The following is a 15,030-nucleotide window of genomic DNA, read 5'->3' on the forward strand; positions in this document are numbered from 1 at the left end:
ACTTAGTGTGAGAAGCAAGGAAGCAAACCCACACAAACCTCCGTAACACAAAGCCAAAGGCTACTGTGCTGGATGGCCACTACGTTACTGGGAGTGGGAGAATCTTCCCAAACCAGGTAGGGCATATAAGATTCATATAAGATAAATATGATAGTGCTGCATCAGCAGAAGAACTTTGGTCCCTGCTAATTCCTTGTGCAATGCCCCTTTCAGGACAGCTATACCACTCCACCAGAATGTTTAAACTCTGTTGCAAGTTCTCCTTCCCTATTATTTTCCACCTCAAGTCTTCCTGGCACTGTCCTCAACAAACATGATCTTCTCTGAATCTTATATACAGCTTGGAAAAATAGTTGCCATAGCTCAAGAGCTGTGAAGAATAAGAGTGTCTGTCTCCTGGATTCCTTTCACTGCCTTGTCTTCTGTCACACCAAACACACTATTACTATACCTGACTTTCAAGCTCCCATCTTTGCTATCACTGTCTCTTAGGTGCACTGGCTTTTGCTCTGATCAGCCGTTTAGTAACAGTTTGACATTTGATTTTTTTACCTTCAAGTGAGCATCTCTGTGCTTGCTGCCTTAATAGAGGAGGCACCCTCACCCAAACAGCCACAGAACCATTTGGATAGAGTCACCCAAATCTTGTCTAGCACTGCTATGATCTCTGCCAAAAACCTGACATGTAAACAAGGGTCAAGCAGGGCAACAACTAGGGTGAGAAGAGACTCCTGGACTGGCAGAGCTGAACTTTTAACTTCAAGAACTGATTCCCTGAGAAGCCAATCTCACTATGGGGTCCACATCCCCTGACCTCAGCCCAGCTGATCTTACCTTTTACATCATCAGCAGCACTAGCTTGACATGATAACACCCTGTCTGAGACCCCGATACTGTTCGCCATGGCCTCAGACATACACCAATGCAGTGCACCAGCCATGCAGCAGAAGCCCCAGTCCAAGGGAATTGGGCTGCCTCCTTCTGCAGCAGCAGCCAAACATATTAGACCAACAGTCCTGTAAAACCCACAGCACGACCTACCCCTTGTTCCTCACAGAAACCAGAAAACTCTCATCTGCCTGCAAAGCCTTGACACAGCTGTGGTAGCCCATGTACCCAACCACATAATTGCAAGGAAAGGGAGAATTACAGCCTGTGATGTGAAAACATGCTTCTGTATTTGCTCTGAATTAGCAAGTGCAATCAGGAACATTTTTTAATTATTTGCAACTGCACCTTTAAGATCTGAATGCATTTACTAGATTGAGGCACTGCTAAGACACAAACTGAAAACTGTAAAAAGCTGATAATTAAGGTCAGGGTTGCCTTCTGAAGTAGTGCTGTCACACTGGTGATAAGCTGGTCATGCAAATTGCACAGTACAAATTTCAAAACACTTGAAATGTCAGTATTTGAATTTCCATTTGTGCACAATACTGTGACAAGAGTGTAGAAGGAAAGGTAAAAGCCTTGAAAGAAAATAACATTGTCAAATTTAGTCTCTGTTCCTGTCCAGTAACAGTATGTGCATTGGGCATTTTGCACTCAACACCATTTTTACAATTGTCTTCTACTGGAGTCTGAAATTAAATCCAGCAAATTAAACCCTGAAGGGGTGGTCAAGCAAACCCAGCAGTGGCTGCTGTCACCATTCCCTCTCCCTGTACTTGACCATGTGTTTCCGCTGTCTCCTTCACGCCAGTGTTGGCACTGGTATGAGTTCATGATGAACCTGTTTAGAAAGTTAAATTTTTCTTATTTGGCTTCAGCTGCTTCAGTTCCCTGAACTTCTGATCCCAGACAAACACCAGTGCGAAGTGCAAGGGAAGTGATAAGAGCAGGCTGCAGTTAGATCCGCTCTATCAGTAAACCACAGCCTCAAACCATACGTATTTCAGTGACATGGGGGAAGCCAGCACCCATTTCTCCCCCTTGTACTTCTTCAGAGAAAGCTTTTTTGTGGTCATGTGGTAAATTGGTTTGTAAAACTGACCCAACTGAAATACCAGCCTTCCAAAAGCTCTGCTGATCACTTTCCCAGTGCAGGTCACCATACAGTGATGGTCCAGAGATGCCTAAGCCAGTCCAGAGGAAGGAAAACACAGAGGAGGGAACCGGAAGGCAAGAACACCTATTTAATTCCAGTGGTTTATACATTAAAATTGTTTAAAATATATGTTTACATGTCCTGATCTTGCTTAAGAACAAAACCAACAACCCATGATTAACACATGAAATGCATCCTTCCCTCAACAAATGCTGGTGGTTGTGCTGAGACTGCGAGCTTTACACTTTCTGTCTTTATTAACCTGTAAAGTCTCAACACAGTTCTTCTTCAAAGACCAGATATACAAACCAAACCTGATTAGCTCTTGCTTCTTCCGGAGCCTTTGATCCCCTTTGCCAGTTTTCCATCAGTTTAATCTCTTCCTTCTTAAATTAATTCTGAGGAGGTGACTGGTCTTGAACATAGGAAAAAAAGTATCTTTAAGTTAAAGGGACTTACTCAAGTCTGCTCTGCCAGGATGGTAGTATCAAGAGAATTAACAAAATAAAAATAGCAGGGTTATGAAAATAAAAAGCAGAATAAGTATCAAGAGAGTTAGACCGGCCCTGAGCCTCAGGAGGCGATGTCTGTTTCTGAGAACAGACCCCAAGTAAGAGCTACCACCAAGCTGGCACTCAGTACCTGAACACTCAATGGTGGGGACAAAGAAGTTTATATCAGGAACCTAGCTGGACTGCAGAGAGGCTGACATTTGCTGCTGTGACAATATCCTTCACTTTCTTAAGTTCTACATCACAGAAAGCACTGAAATCCTGTGAGTTTTGCACTTCAAAAAGTACTGCAGTCTACAGATACGTCAATTAAAATGAGACACACTGATTCCTCCCTCGTCGTTTTCCATCTATCCTGTAGTAAAAGCTGGCTAGCCTCCCTGCTGGCTCCAGTCTGATCTCTTACTTTACTGATGTGACTCTGTGGGGGCAAAAAGAGCAGATCCTTCCCTGAAGAGGGTACGCACAGCTCCCAACCCATTTCAGCATAAACAGTATCCTCTCTGCATCTCCACACTTGGGAGTTATTTTTCTCTGTGCTTTCAGGATGCCACTCTTAGGCTCAGGGTCTGACTTCCCAAACCAGAAATCTCAGTACTTACAGAATCCCACCTTGGTGGCTTCACACCATCCCTCACACACAGAGACCATCCCTCATCGTCCAGAAACCACCACTGCTGCAACCAGCCGTAGCCAAGATTTGTGTTGCAAGGGCTTTATTTTTCTTCAGAGCATACAGCAGCCACCCCTGTTGGGACCTGATAAACACCTCAAATTCCTAGGCACTACCACTACACAAACAGTAAATTATAATGACAAGTGATAGGATGACTCCTCTGTCATGGTGCCACTATAGTCACTGCTCCCATAGAAGCAGGGATCATGTAATAAATGCAAACCTAGATTGGTTTTGGCACATTCATTCTGCCTTCCCTGCATGACCATCAACACTGAAACAAGTTTCTTTCACTTTTTCACAGGCAGCTCATAAAATAAATAAAAAATATTCTTGCACATGCTATACACATCAACTCGCCTGCCGATCTCTGCTAACCTGAGACACAAGTTAATGATTGACTCCATCTGGAATGGAATACATAAAATATACAGCACAAACCGCTCATACAACATTTGCCTTATGTACATAGTGAAAGAACAATCCCTATTTGCACATGCGTTGTTAACTACTTGATCTCTGAGCTGCACTTGAGGAAAGCTGCTGAGGGAAACAACTGAATTATTAAAAGGCATAGCTAAAAGAAAAGAACTAAGGAAACAAAGCCTTACATCTTCATTTCTAGAAATGCTGAAACAAAGCCTTACATCTTCATTTCTAGAAATGTTGAATAGCCCAAATTTCACTGAATGACATGAGAAATTTAAATAATTTATAGTAATAAAAATATGTAATTGGAATTGTTGTGATAGGGTAGAGTTAGCAGGAAACCTTTCAGATTTCAGAACACTTCATTTTGCAGCTTTACCAACCTTCACTTTGACACCTTTCAGTGTATCACCCTGGTGAAACCTCACAGAGAAAACTGACAATTTTTTGGTTGCTTGATTTTGGAAAACAAATTGATGGAAGTGAAATTATTTGTACAGAGAGTTCTAAAGGAGTCTGTTCCACAGAGATCTGATGATATAATCTCTGTGTTCTATCCACCCTGAGGAAGCTAACATACGAGGGTCTCCTCAAGTGAAACAACTGAAAACTACTTTTTTCAGGGTTAATTTTGAACCCAATCAGTAGCTCTTGGGAAATGCAACCACTGGTGAAGAACTAAGGAAGTTGCAAGAAAAATGTTCAGGGGGTAGAAAAACAATCATTCCCTGAGGAGGAAGTACAAAATTGGATTGTTTTAGGCATATTACAAAATCTCATTTTATGAAATTCTGTCAATTCTTCAAATCACATGGATGTTTGTTTAACATCTATGGATGTGACTTGAGAGTAAGTGACATTATTATATTATATATCTTAAATCCTTTTAGAGTCTAAGCTTACACCAAAGTTAACACACTTTCAAACACAGTAATAGCATTTAATAAATTCTGTAACTATACAGTTCATATAATCTTGTATAATAGCAATACATTAACGCTAAGGGTCTTTTGATATCATTGCTCTAGAAACTGTCACTGTTATGTGCCATGGGCTTTCTGCACCTTAGAGTGCTAATGAACTTTTCAATCCTATCACAATGAAAAAATGTTGACTGTTTATTGCTTAAAATTAGAAAAAAGTTATGGACCTGTAAGTGCTGCCATCCTTCACAAGTTAATGACTCTGAAAGTTATGAACTCTAATATGGCTTCTGAAAGTGACTAGGTTCGTGAAGTGAAACCTTTGGAAGACAAGTGAAGCTGGTTATGTCTTACAGCTTCAAAATGTGTAGCTGTTTACCATGTAAAACCTTTAATTCTGTAAAACAAAACTCATACACCAACTCTCACAAAAATGGAAATAAATTTCTGTTGAATCTTTTGCCTCTTCCAAAAGAAAGAAAAATCTCTAAGAAACATGCTTCATACTTTTCTAAGTAGAAAGAAAGATGATGCTGATTATAAAAACTGTTCTATCAAAATCACTGCCTTGTGGAGAAGGCAACACTGCCTCATCTAAAGAAGACTCATATTTATTTACCCAATTATTTAATAGAAGTGTGAATAGGGAAAGACATAGATTCTTGTGAAAGCTGGCAATAGAGGGGTCCAAAAGTCTGCAGAGACATTAGATGTTATTCAAGTTACACCTACTACAGAGAACTGCACATGATATACAATGGCAATTACAGGTGTTAAAATATTGCCGCTCACTTGACCAAAGCCTGAGGATTCTTGAATTACTAGGCACAGTTTCTGCAAGAAATGCGAGACTCTAGGGATATATACAAGATTTTGGTGACAAGCTGGCATCAAGAAACAATTAGCAGATGAGGAGACTTCAGACACCCCTACCTTGTAAGATAGGCAACCAGCATCTATATTAAAATATGCCCATTGAAACTGCTTTTGGTTGCCAGAGGGTAAAATCAGCTCTACCCAAGTCAGTTCTCAAACCCAGACACAACACTTTAATCCTTCTGCCAAACAGTGCTGAAATGGGCACAAGCTGTTGCCTTCAACCATGAGGGCAATGAGCTTGGAATTGCTCTGCTTCTGATAAAATTCTTAACAACTTCAGTAGTGCCATTATTAAGCTTCCAAGAATGACTATCGATGTGACATCTTCCTTCAGGTACTCCCAGCAAGGCCAAGGAAGCTCAGGGACATTCACTTCCCCAGGGCTGTACCACGCATGGATTTGCAGGCAGGGATGTAGCAGGGTGGAGGCCTCAAAGGGTTCTCCCAGTCCTGAGGAACCTGAAGGTGCCATGATCCTCTCAAACATTTAAAGGGCAGCACTGTTAAAACCTCCTCAGAAGAAAGAGCTCACCACTGAGCAGTTATAGGCTCTCTGCATAAGAACAAAGGGAAGAGCTGAGATTTTGGGTGGCTGGAGCTGTCAGGCAGCGAAAGCCTTCACAGTTTGTCCCTGCAGGTACATCATTGCCAAAGCTTCCAGCCAGATCATGCCCATCCCAGCTTTCGCCTTGTTCTTGCTCATCTTCTGCACGAAGAAGCTGCCAAAGGGTCTGATCTGGTGTGTCACACTGCTGAAATCTTCAGCTTTCCTTCACAGCTGTCAGCTTAATAATTTAAAGGCTTGCCAAGAGCCAAACTTCTAAGTCCTTACTTTAAAAAATTATGTTTCTGTTAACCAAAAGTAAGAGTTAGGCATTTGCTCAGAGAGCTGCTGGCTATCGAGGCAAAGGACACTACTAGATGTAAAAATTTACCAAGTTATCTAACCTATAGCTCGTTTACTTTTTCCATAAATCACCCCACCCATGGGCCAGGATTTACATCACAGCCTGAGCCAGCAGCCACGTTCCTGCGTGCCAGCTGACATTACACACATCAGGGCAGAGGCTCCTGACCTTGCAAAGTCAAAATACACATCACAAGCAACCGGGAGACAGGAACAAGGAGAAGGAAAAAAACTCTTTGTCCTATCCTTTCCCTCTCCCATCCAGTGTTCACTTGTCTAGGGAGTGGAAGAGGGTACAGGGCTTCCATTCCCACCACAAGCACTGCCAATGTGCAAAGCTGGGCTTGCCAAGGTGCTGCTCAGACATCTTTAACCCTCACTGCATGAGATCCCTGACACAGAAGGACAGACATGCAACAGCCCATGGGAATGAAAGCTATGAGGGAACTCATGAGGCTGGAGCAAAACAGGCACTAGGAACTTTGCAAGGAATTTAAATCAAGCAGCTCTGGTAAGTATTTGAGTTTAGACACACACGCTGTTTGGTCTAGTACAAGAGTGCTTTAAATACCTCCATTTGGTTGCGTTTGTGTAAGTAACACCATGCTCAGTTTCATTTTACACTTTTACTCCTAAGTTATGTGCTCATCTTGCATGCACTTTCACCCAAATACACACATAATCACCTGTCTGGCTGCATCAATCCCACTGGGGAATCTTGCACTTGTAAGCATCACTAAGAATAGAGTACAGTATGTTGCCTTGAGTGCATGTGTGTGCTGGTTTTCTATCATCTGTTTGCCTGCCCCAAAGGCTGCTGATATAAACTGTCTTTGATCCCGAAAACACTCCACATTTTCATTTTGCATTAACAATTATACGCTTATCTTGGACAGGAAAAAGGAAACTTTAAATGCAGGGTTGGCTAAAACTTGTCTGCCAGCCAGTCTTCTGTCACTTATTTGTGGCTTTTACTGCCTAGAGAACTGAAGAATACAAATTCTTTGCACAGAGTATTCCAACAGAGAAATAGAATGAAGTAAAGAAAAAATTGAAGGGAAGTAGACAATTTTGGGTGCAGTTTCACAATATAGTTCCAGCTGACCCAACAGCTCACTGCTATCCAAATGAAAATTTTGTATCTTCTCCACCACATCTCCACATTATCTTCCTGGCTCCACATTCCAAACACCTATCTTCTGTGGCTTCTGGATGTCAGCAGATCCAAAAATTAAGCTACCCACCAAATCACCACATTGGATCTGCTTTCAAGAAGTCCAAGCAGTTACCTGAGCAGGCACAAAGAGAAGGTGGGACTACACTGCTGGGTAGTAGGAAAAGGGCCAGAAGAAGAGTGGATCTCCCTGTTCAGCAGTAGCCAGACGTTATGCACCCTGACTTGTTCATGAACTCCTAGTCCAAGCAGATCTAAGCCACTTCTTACAGCCTCACGAAGGAATGTCCATAGGTAACTACACAGGATGGGCAATAATTATTGTGTATCTGCAGATCCATAAAAAGGCCACTTTGTTTTCAATACCTTAATAAACAAAATGACAAATATAATCCTTGGTAGCAACATCAAGCTGATTCTAGGAGCCTGATTTGGTAACATTTTCTCAGTTTCTTCTCAGGGAAAGATTGCAAAGCTTTTGTTTTTACATTTAACTATGAGGCATACAGAAAGATTCATGTGATCCTTATAGAAATTTTGTGTTAGCCTGAATCTTCAACTTCTAGCAACATAAATTACGAACAGCAGGATTCTTATCTGACACTTGGATGCTCAACTCTGCACCAAATCCACCATACAGGACCCATGCCAGTGCACTGTGTTACCCTAAGTGTCACTTCAGGCTACTACTTTGAAGCAGAATCTCAAGCTTGGAGGAGGCATTGGTGTGTATTGGAGCCAGATCACCAAAACAACATTTACTTGCTGAACAGGAGTATCACTGGTGTGCATCACAAAGTAGCACTTCTTACTTCGTGGATGCAAACAGTAACAGTGTCTGTACAGGCAGCAATTATGGCATCTGCCAAACCAGGGTAACATTTTCAGTGTTTGTCTAGCATCTCAGAAAAAAATGTAAAAAAATTCAGGGAAAAACTACTGGGAAAAAAAATTTACCCTCCCTTTCTAGCTACTTATATAACACATTATAATGGGATTTTTCTTCCTGGATCACAGGATGGTCCATCACCAAACCAAAATTATTAAAATTATTTTTTTCTCCTCTGTACTGTATAGGTACAGCCAGCACACATAGCCAGCATACATCACAGAAATTAAAAATTAACTGAGTCAGGCATTTTTTGTTCAAGGCTCCTATGCTGCTCACAACTCCAGTCACACAGTACTGTTAATTGCTGCTGGCACTGACAGTAGGAATCCCCTTCCATCTGGTGGGACCAGCTGATGCAAAATAAAAACAATCCCTTGGAGTGAGGCGCAGCTCTGCGGGGTCAGTGCCCGGAGCCGCTGGCAGTGCCGGACGGGCAGCACGGGAGCGCTGCCCTGCGCTCGCCTTGCCTCTCCACGGGGTGCAGAGACTCTTCATCTCTTATGGTTTCTTTGGGTTTCTTACTCTTCAAAGACGCCACTTTCCTGCAGCGTTTTATGCCTTCAGTGGCGCAGCAGCCTCTCCCCAGCCGCCTCCTGTTCTCCGCCGGGCAGCGGAGGTGCCCGCGGCAGAAGCCCCCCGTGCGGTCCAGCGCCGGCTGCGGCCCCTCGTCCTCGTCGCTGCTGAAAGCGGGGCCGCAGCCCGGGGCCGCGATGGAAGCAGGGCAGGTGCTCCGGTGCAAAGAAAGTCCGCGGGGACATAACCTCGCCCTCCTTCCCCCAAACCTTCCCCTCCTGCCGTCAGCGGGGCTGCCCGGGTACGCGTCCCGGGCAAAGCGGGACGGAGGCATCGCTTACCGGAGCTGCTCGCCGGTGAGCAGGACCTCGGCCATGTGCTCCAGCTCCGCCGCTTTCTGCTGCATGCTGCTCATGCCCTCCTCCATCGCCGCCGGCCTGCGGGCACAGCACCTCCGGCTGAGGGGGGACCGGGGACTCGCCGCCCTCCGGAGGCGCTGCCCCCGCCGGCAGCTCCGGGGCGCTTCCCGCCCGGCCCCGGAGCTCTTCGCGGGGGTGGCGGGCAGCGACAGCCACCTCCAGCCGCTCCGGCTCACCTGAGCGCCTCAGGTCACTTTTCCCCACGGCAGGCTCGGATCCCTGCCGCCGCTTCCCGTGTTATTGTGTCAGTGGCAGGCGCAGAAACACATGGCTGCAGCCGCCGCGCCGCAGCCGGGCTCGCCGAGGCAGCAGCGGCCCCCCCCGGCTGTCACACGGCAAGGTCGGCGCTGCCCCCGCGGCAAGGGGCCGGCTCCCCGCCGGGGGCTGCGAGCCAAGCGGCTGCTGCCGCTGCCCTCCCCGCCGGCCCCGGCCCGGGAGGCAGAAAGCGGCCGCGCACGGAGGAGCGCAGCGCTCCCCGCCCGTGGCTCCTTCCCGCGGGTGCAAAGTCCCGCGTCCTCCCCCCAACACGGGGCTGCCGGGAGGACGGGCTGCTCCAAGGAGCAGCGAGCTCGGGAGATGTCGATCCGACTGCGCGGGCGGAGATGCGACTGCTGCCCGCTCAGGTAGTGCGGGCTGCGTCTTGGCAGTGATCCTTGGAGGTGCAGGTGATCTGGAGTTTCACCCTCAAACTGTTACTGCCCTCCTGCTGTCCACATTTTCGCTTATCTGCCACCCAGGGGTTATTTTCAAACCCTGGTCCCCTGCTCACGTCAACTCTTTGTCTCCAGGCGACAGAGGATGCAGAATTCTTGAGGGCAGAGGAATATTTTGTCTTGGCAACGGGAAATAAATTGCAAGGTCATGAGCACTGTTTGTCAACATTTCTGATGGTGAAAAAAAATCGTCCTTTTCTTTAAAAAAGTCCAGGAGGAGACATCTTCTGTAGTGGTCCAACCATGGTTTTCATTTGCAAACACATGCAATACCTTGATTGACTACTCCTTGCTTTTATATCTGTCTGCACATACTCTGTGTGCATGGAAATTTTGTCTGCTAAAGTACACGCAATACTGTCATCGATTCAGAACCAAAATGATAGAACCACAAGAAAAACTAAGAAGGAATCAAGTGAACCTAGTAGTAACGAGAGTGCAGACAATGGGAAGAAGGTGGTTGCATCACCCACAGTGGAATTGTGGCATTTATTACCAAAGGTGGCTCTGGATTTAAAAGAATGGACTTGGAACCAAGGAGAAAAATACTTGGAAAATAAATCTACATAGGGTTGCTGAGCAGACAGCAGCCACATCAAGCTCAGGAAATTCTCTGTTCTAAAAATAATGGTCTCACAAGGCAAGCACTTGAGTGACATTTCATATGTGCTTTGCCTGCTGCTCCCTACGCATCTGTTTATAGCTGCTGAGATGAACACAGGACTGGACGGACCTTTGGTTCAATCCAGTAGAGTCCTTTTAATGAGAACCTTTCTGGGTCTCAAAGAGCACTAGAGGTCCATGAATGGCAAAGGGAGGAAAATGCAATCTGCCTTAGTTTCATCTGGGCCAGAGACAGGGACACCTTAGGACTGTAAGCACTACAGCTTGAGATTACTTTCTGTAAATTTGGAAGATAGGCATTTAATCTGAATACTTGCAAACAGCCTTTAATTCCACTCATACTGCAAACATACAAAGTACGGATTCACAAAGCTGGAAACAAAAAGGGAATTGAAACAACCATCTCATCTGACCTTATCTTTAAGACAAAGAATGTACACAGCAATTTTTGTCAAGCACTTTATCACATGACAGAAGGAAAGACAATTTCAAGAGAATGTACATTGCAAGCCATTTCTGGGTAAATCCTTGGCTCCATCACCTGGGTTTGGCTGATTTCATCCTTCACTGCTGCTAAAAGGAGATACACTGTTCTTCCAGGCTCTGGCAGCACAATCTGCAATGTGTCTTATGTTAGTTTTCTCACTTTTAGGACCTCTGCTTGCTGCAATTCAATTCATTAAACAGACAAAAGAGTAACAGAAAGTGAAGAACTTTCTTCTGAGCTAGTGAGCAGAGCTGTGCAGATGGTTACAGGGTGCAACGAGTGCCAGAGCTGACACCAAGGTAGAACGCCTTGGCAGCTTGAAACAGGAACAAAAGAGGGAGAGGGAGAAGAAGCTGTCTTTATGCAGTGACAAGGTATCATTACAGGGTGCTTGTGCAACTGCAGCTTGAAATCCATATCTTTCCATGTACAGTTTTGCAACTAGCAAAATCCAGACCAGTACTGGATTATTTAATGATTATAGAATTTCATGTTGGCCTTTGCACACTGATATCACATTGGTAATTTGTTCCACATGTCCAAACTGAAAGTTCTTACAGTTACAGTTATCCTGAGAGGGGGGAATTGGCTATCAGTCACTCCAAGGCTGCCATCACCCAAAAAAGGGTAATGACATAACCTTGAAGGGTCACATTGCAGCCAAGAGACAGTAAAAAGCTACACAGAATAACCTGATGGAATGTTTGCAACTCGTTTTTAATGTACAGATTGCTACAGAACATAAGGTCTAACAAAAAATTTGGCTGTGTTGACCCTTCCTCCCAAGGGAGAGGTGATGAAGACTAAAACGCTTCTCTAAGAGGTGGGACAGCACGTGCAGAGTCTGAAATCCTGACAGCAAGAGAGAGGCATCCCCATGAGACAACCTCCTGAGACAACCTCCAGTAAGTAGATTGATTTATTTTTTTCAGATATAAGTTCAATTTTAGAAGCTGGTGCCTATTTTAGATATGAATACCTGAGTTTTACTTCAGCATGGCTGAGGTTAAGTGAGATGGAGGTAGCTAGCCGCAAGTAAGGCATTCTTCAGCCAAAAGCATAACAGATCTTTGAGTTGGAGCCCTGTGAAACTACAAAAACTCATCCTCCACAACATCAAGAAAGTAAAAAAGGCAGCATAGGTCTGTCAGAGGTTTGGTATCACAGGTGTGAGGGGTAGCCTAAGTGTCTTCCAGTGCCTTTTGATAACATTTCAGCATGCAATGAGGTATAAGGCTGTACACTTGAACCACCAAGGTCATAACGCTCTGTACAACCTCATGCATGAATAGGCACATTGTATTAGAGTACTGGGTTTAGAAAGCATGTTAGTAAGTTGTATAAACTTTCTTATCTCATTTAGTAAATGCCCAAGTGGTGAAACACTAGATGTTTACATAATGAAATGTATAATATGTAATATGTAAAATGAAAATGAAATTGCTTTTGCTGCTTTGAAGACTATTGCATCTGTGGCCTTCATTTTGACTTGATAAATTAATCTGATATTTGATCAATTAATTCTTTAGTTTCACTAGTCATTTTTCTGCCAGCTTATTTTAACACAAGACATCTTCATGAAAGAATTAAAAAGTATTCATGTCTATACTTCTCATTTCTCCTATAGCATTGTTCTTGAGTGCCATAGAAAGTTGTTTGGCTTTCTCTTGCTAGGATGACTAGAGCTTTTTAAACAGGAAAATGACATGGATGCAAAAGATGGTGAAGCACTTCAGGGACCAAAGGCATTAGCAGGTAAGCTGTTGGATGGTTGTGAGGGTTTTTTTTTTTCCCCTAGCATATTTTGTATAAGAGACAGCATTATGTAAAAACAAGTTTGAAAATACTTGTTCACACTCTTTGCTGAGAAAGACAAGTACAAAATGGGTTTTGGCTTTTAAGTTGACCTTTTATCTAAGTAGCTCTTGCAACACTCATGGAAAATTAGTGAGAAGGTTTTTTCCTATATTCCCATGTTTATTTTCAAAGAGAGCTCCCTTGTCTTTGTGTTTCAGCTGGATGACTTCCTTAGCACTAGAGACCTAGGAAGGGGCACCATAGGAACTACCAGGTATTGTCCAGTCTCCCCTCCTCTGTTCAGGCTATGTACAATTGTGTTTCCCATACATGAAAGTCCACATTCATTGCTGCTCTAAGTTTGAACCATTTAAGTTGTCTGCTAGGAACTGGTCATAAGAATCAATGCTTGTATGATTCAAAGAATGCATCTGGCCAAGCTAATTTTAGTCTTGTGATAAACCACAGGAAAAGTTAGTAAATTTTTTTCTAAAAAAAAAAACCAAAACAAAAAACCCCCAAGGATATGTTTTAAACTTCTCTTTTTCTATTATTGCATCCAAGTTCCTGCAATAGCCTCCACAGTGAGATAACAGAAGGAATTTTTCACACTCTGTCCAACTTTTCAGCACTAAAGTGAGAATCATATCTGTTTATATTCTTATATTTCATGTGTTACTGACCTGGTAGTTGTTATAATAGTGAGTTGAAATGCAGAGAGAAAGGCATTTTGATCCTGAGATATACAGAGACAATCTGAAAGGGGTTTTCTAAGCCTGTCCCTACACAGCTTTTCCATTTTGCATTAAATATTCATACACTCACTAGGCCAGACAGAGGTAGTGAGATTTCTGTGCAGACTGACAGCTAAGGCATAACCAAGAGATGGGTACCTCCTTTAGTGCTTTTTCTTGTGAGCAGGTAAATATTTTATAGAAACAAGCAGCTTCAATAAGATAAAAGATCAGAAATTTGCATCAGACCAGTAATCCAAATAATTCCAGTTGACAGTATGCTCTGTTAAACCAGCATTTTGCACTACCCAATGCGTGTTTCCCCCCTTATACCTGGATTATTTTCTAATTCCTCTTATTTCATATATTCATTTTATTCCCCAATGATTTCATATTTTGAGCATCACAAAAATATTTACAAGTCAAAAAGCACCTGTAAACCTGTCGGAAACCTCAGGTTTAACTTTGAAGATCGTATGTATTTCCAGTAGTTTTATTGTTTGTTTTTTTCTCTTTATTTTTTTTTTTTTTTTCATTTTAACCAATGAAAATTATGACTTGTACAACTGGAGTTTTGTCTATATCATATGTTTAGTCCATAGACTTGTGTAGTATCCAGCCTAATGCATGGACTGGGAGGTGTGAGTCATCTGGGAAGCGTGACTAAGAGCTGAAAAGGAACTGCTTTCTAAACCACTTCTCAAGTGTGAAGACAACACCTTCTAGCTCCGTGGTAAAAGCCAGCTTCTTAAGCCGTCCCCCAGCCTCATATGTGTTAATGCACTCTGATGTCTGGTTTAAAATGTTTGCTTAAAGCGCTGTGGCTTGAACTGGCGGTTTGACACTGAGTTGTGATCAGCCCTGAACACTCAGGCATGGGTTGGTTTTCTTGTTCTCTGGGAGACAGCACCCGAGAGTAGAGATTCAGTCTAAGATACCTTAGTATTCTTTGCTATCTATTTCTGCTTCTCAGCGCAGGTTTCTGTTAACTATTTATCTTTCCACACTCACTGCCCACGATGGAGCACACTCTGCCTTAGGGCACCTGGCTCTTTGTTGCCTAGGGTGAGCATCACAGCCAGGGCTTGGGGGAGGTGGTGGGTGCAGGCGTGCACTGCGCACATCCCGGGGATATGTGTTTCTGGTGGCAGGAACAGAGGCAAACAGTGTGACAGAGTCCAAACAGCTGCGTCTATAAGGTACAGAACAGGCTGATGAGGCTTCAGCACTGTCTCTGTCCTTCACCCTGAAATTCATGAGGTGAGGCTGTGGGACACACAGAGACATCCCGGGCCAGCGAAGCC

General features: G+C 43.8%; 1 protein-coding gene across 2 annotated transcripts in view; it reads right to left on the reverse strand.

Annotated features, from left to right (window-relative positions):
* Nucleotides 1-9,672, reverse strand: part of DEPTOR (DEP domain containing MTOR interacting protein) — a 76,192-nt gene extending 66,520 nt beyond the window's left edge. Inside the window, exons 1-2 of one of the 2 annotated variants that reach the window (XM_005516936.3) lie at nt 9,548-9,672; nt 9,294-9,389 (exon numbers count right to left, since the gene is read on the reverse strand). In XM_005516936.3, coding sequence (XP_005516993.1) covers nt 9,294-9,379 — 86 coding nt within the window. In that variant the 5' untranslated portion in view covers nt 9,380-9,389; nt 9,548-9,672. Of the gene's footprint in view, nt 1-9,293 lie in introns of both variants that reach the window. The other variant, XM_088060810.1, reaches the window with a different exon arrangement.
* Nucleotides 9,673-15,030: the final 5,358 nt, after the last annotated feature.

The sequence above is a fragment of the Pseudopodoces humilis genome, chromosome 1 (assembly GCF_049639895.1).
Source record: "Pseudopodoces humilis isolate 2021_Gansu_Grassland_sample_001 chromosome 1, ASM4963989v1, whole genome shotgun sequence".
Classification (NCBI taxonomy): Eukaryota; Metazoa; Chordata; class Aves; order Passeriformes; family Paridae; genus Pseudopodoces; species Pseudopodoces humilis.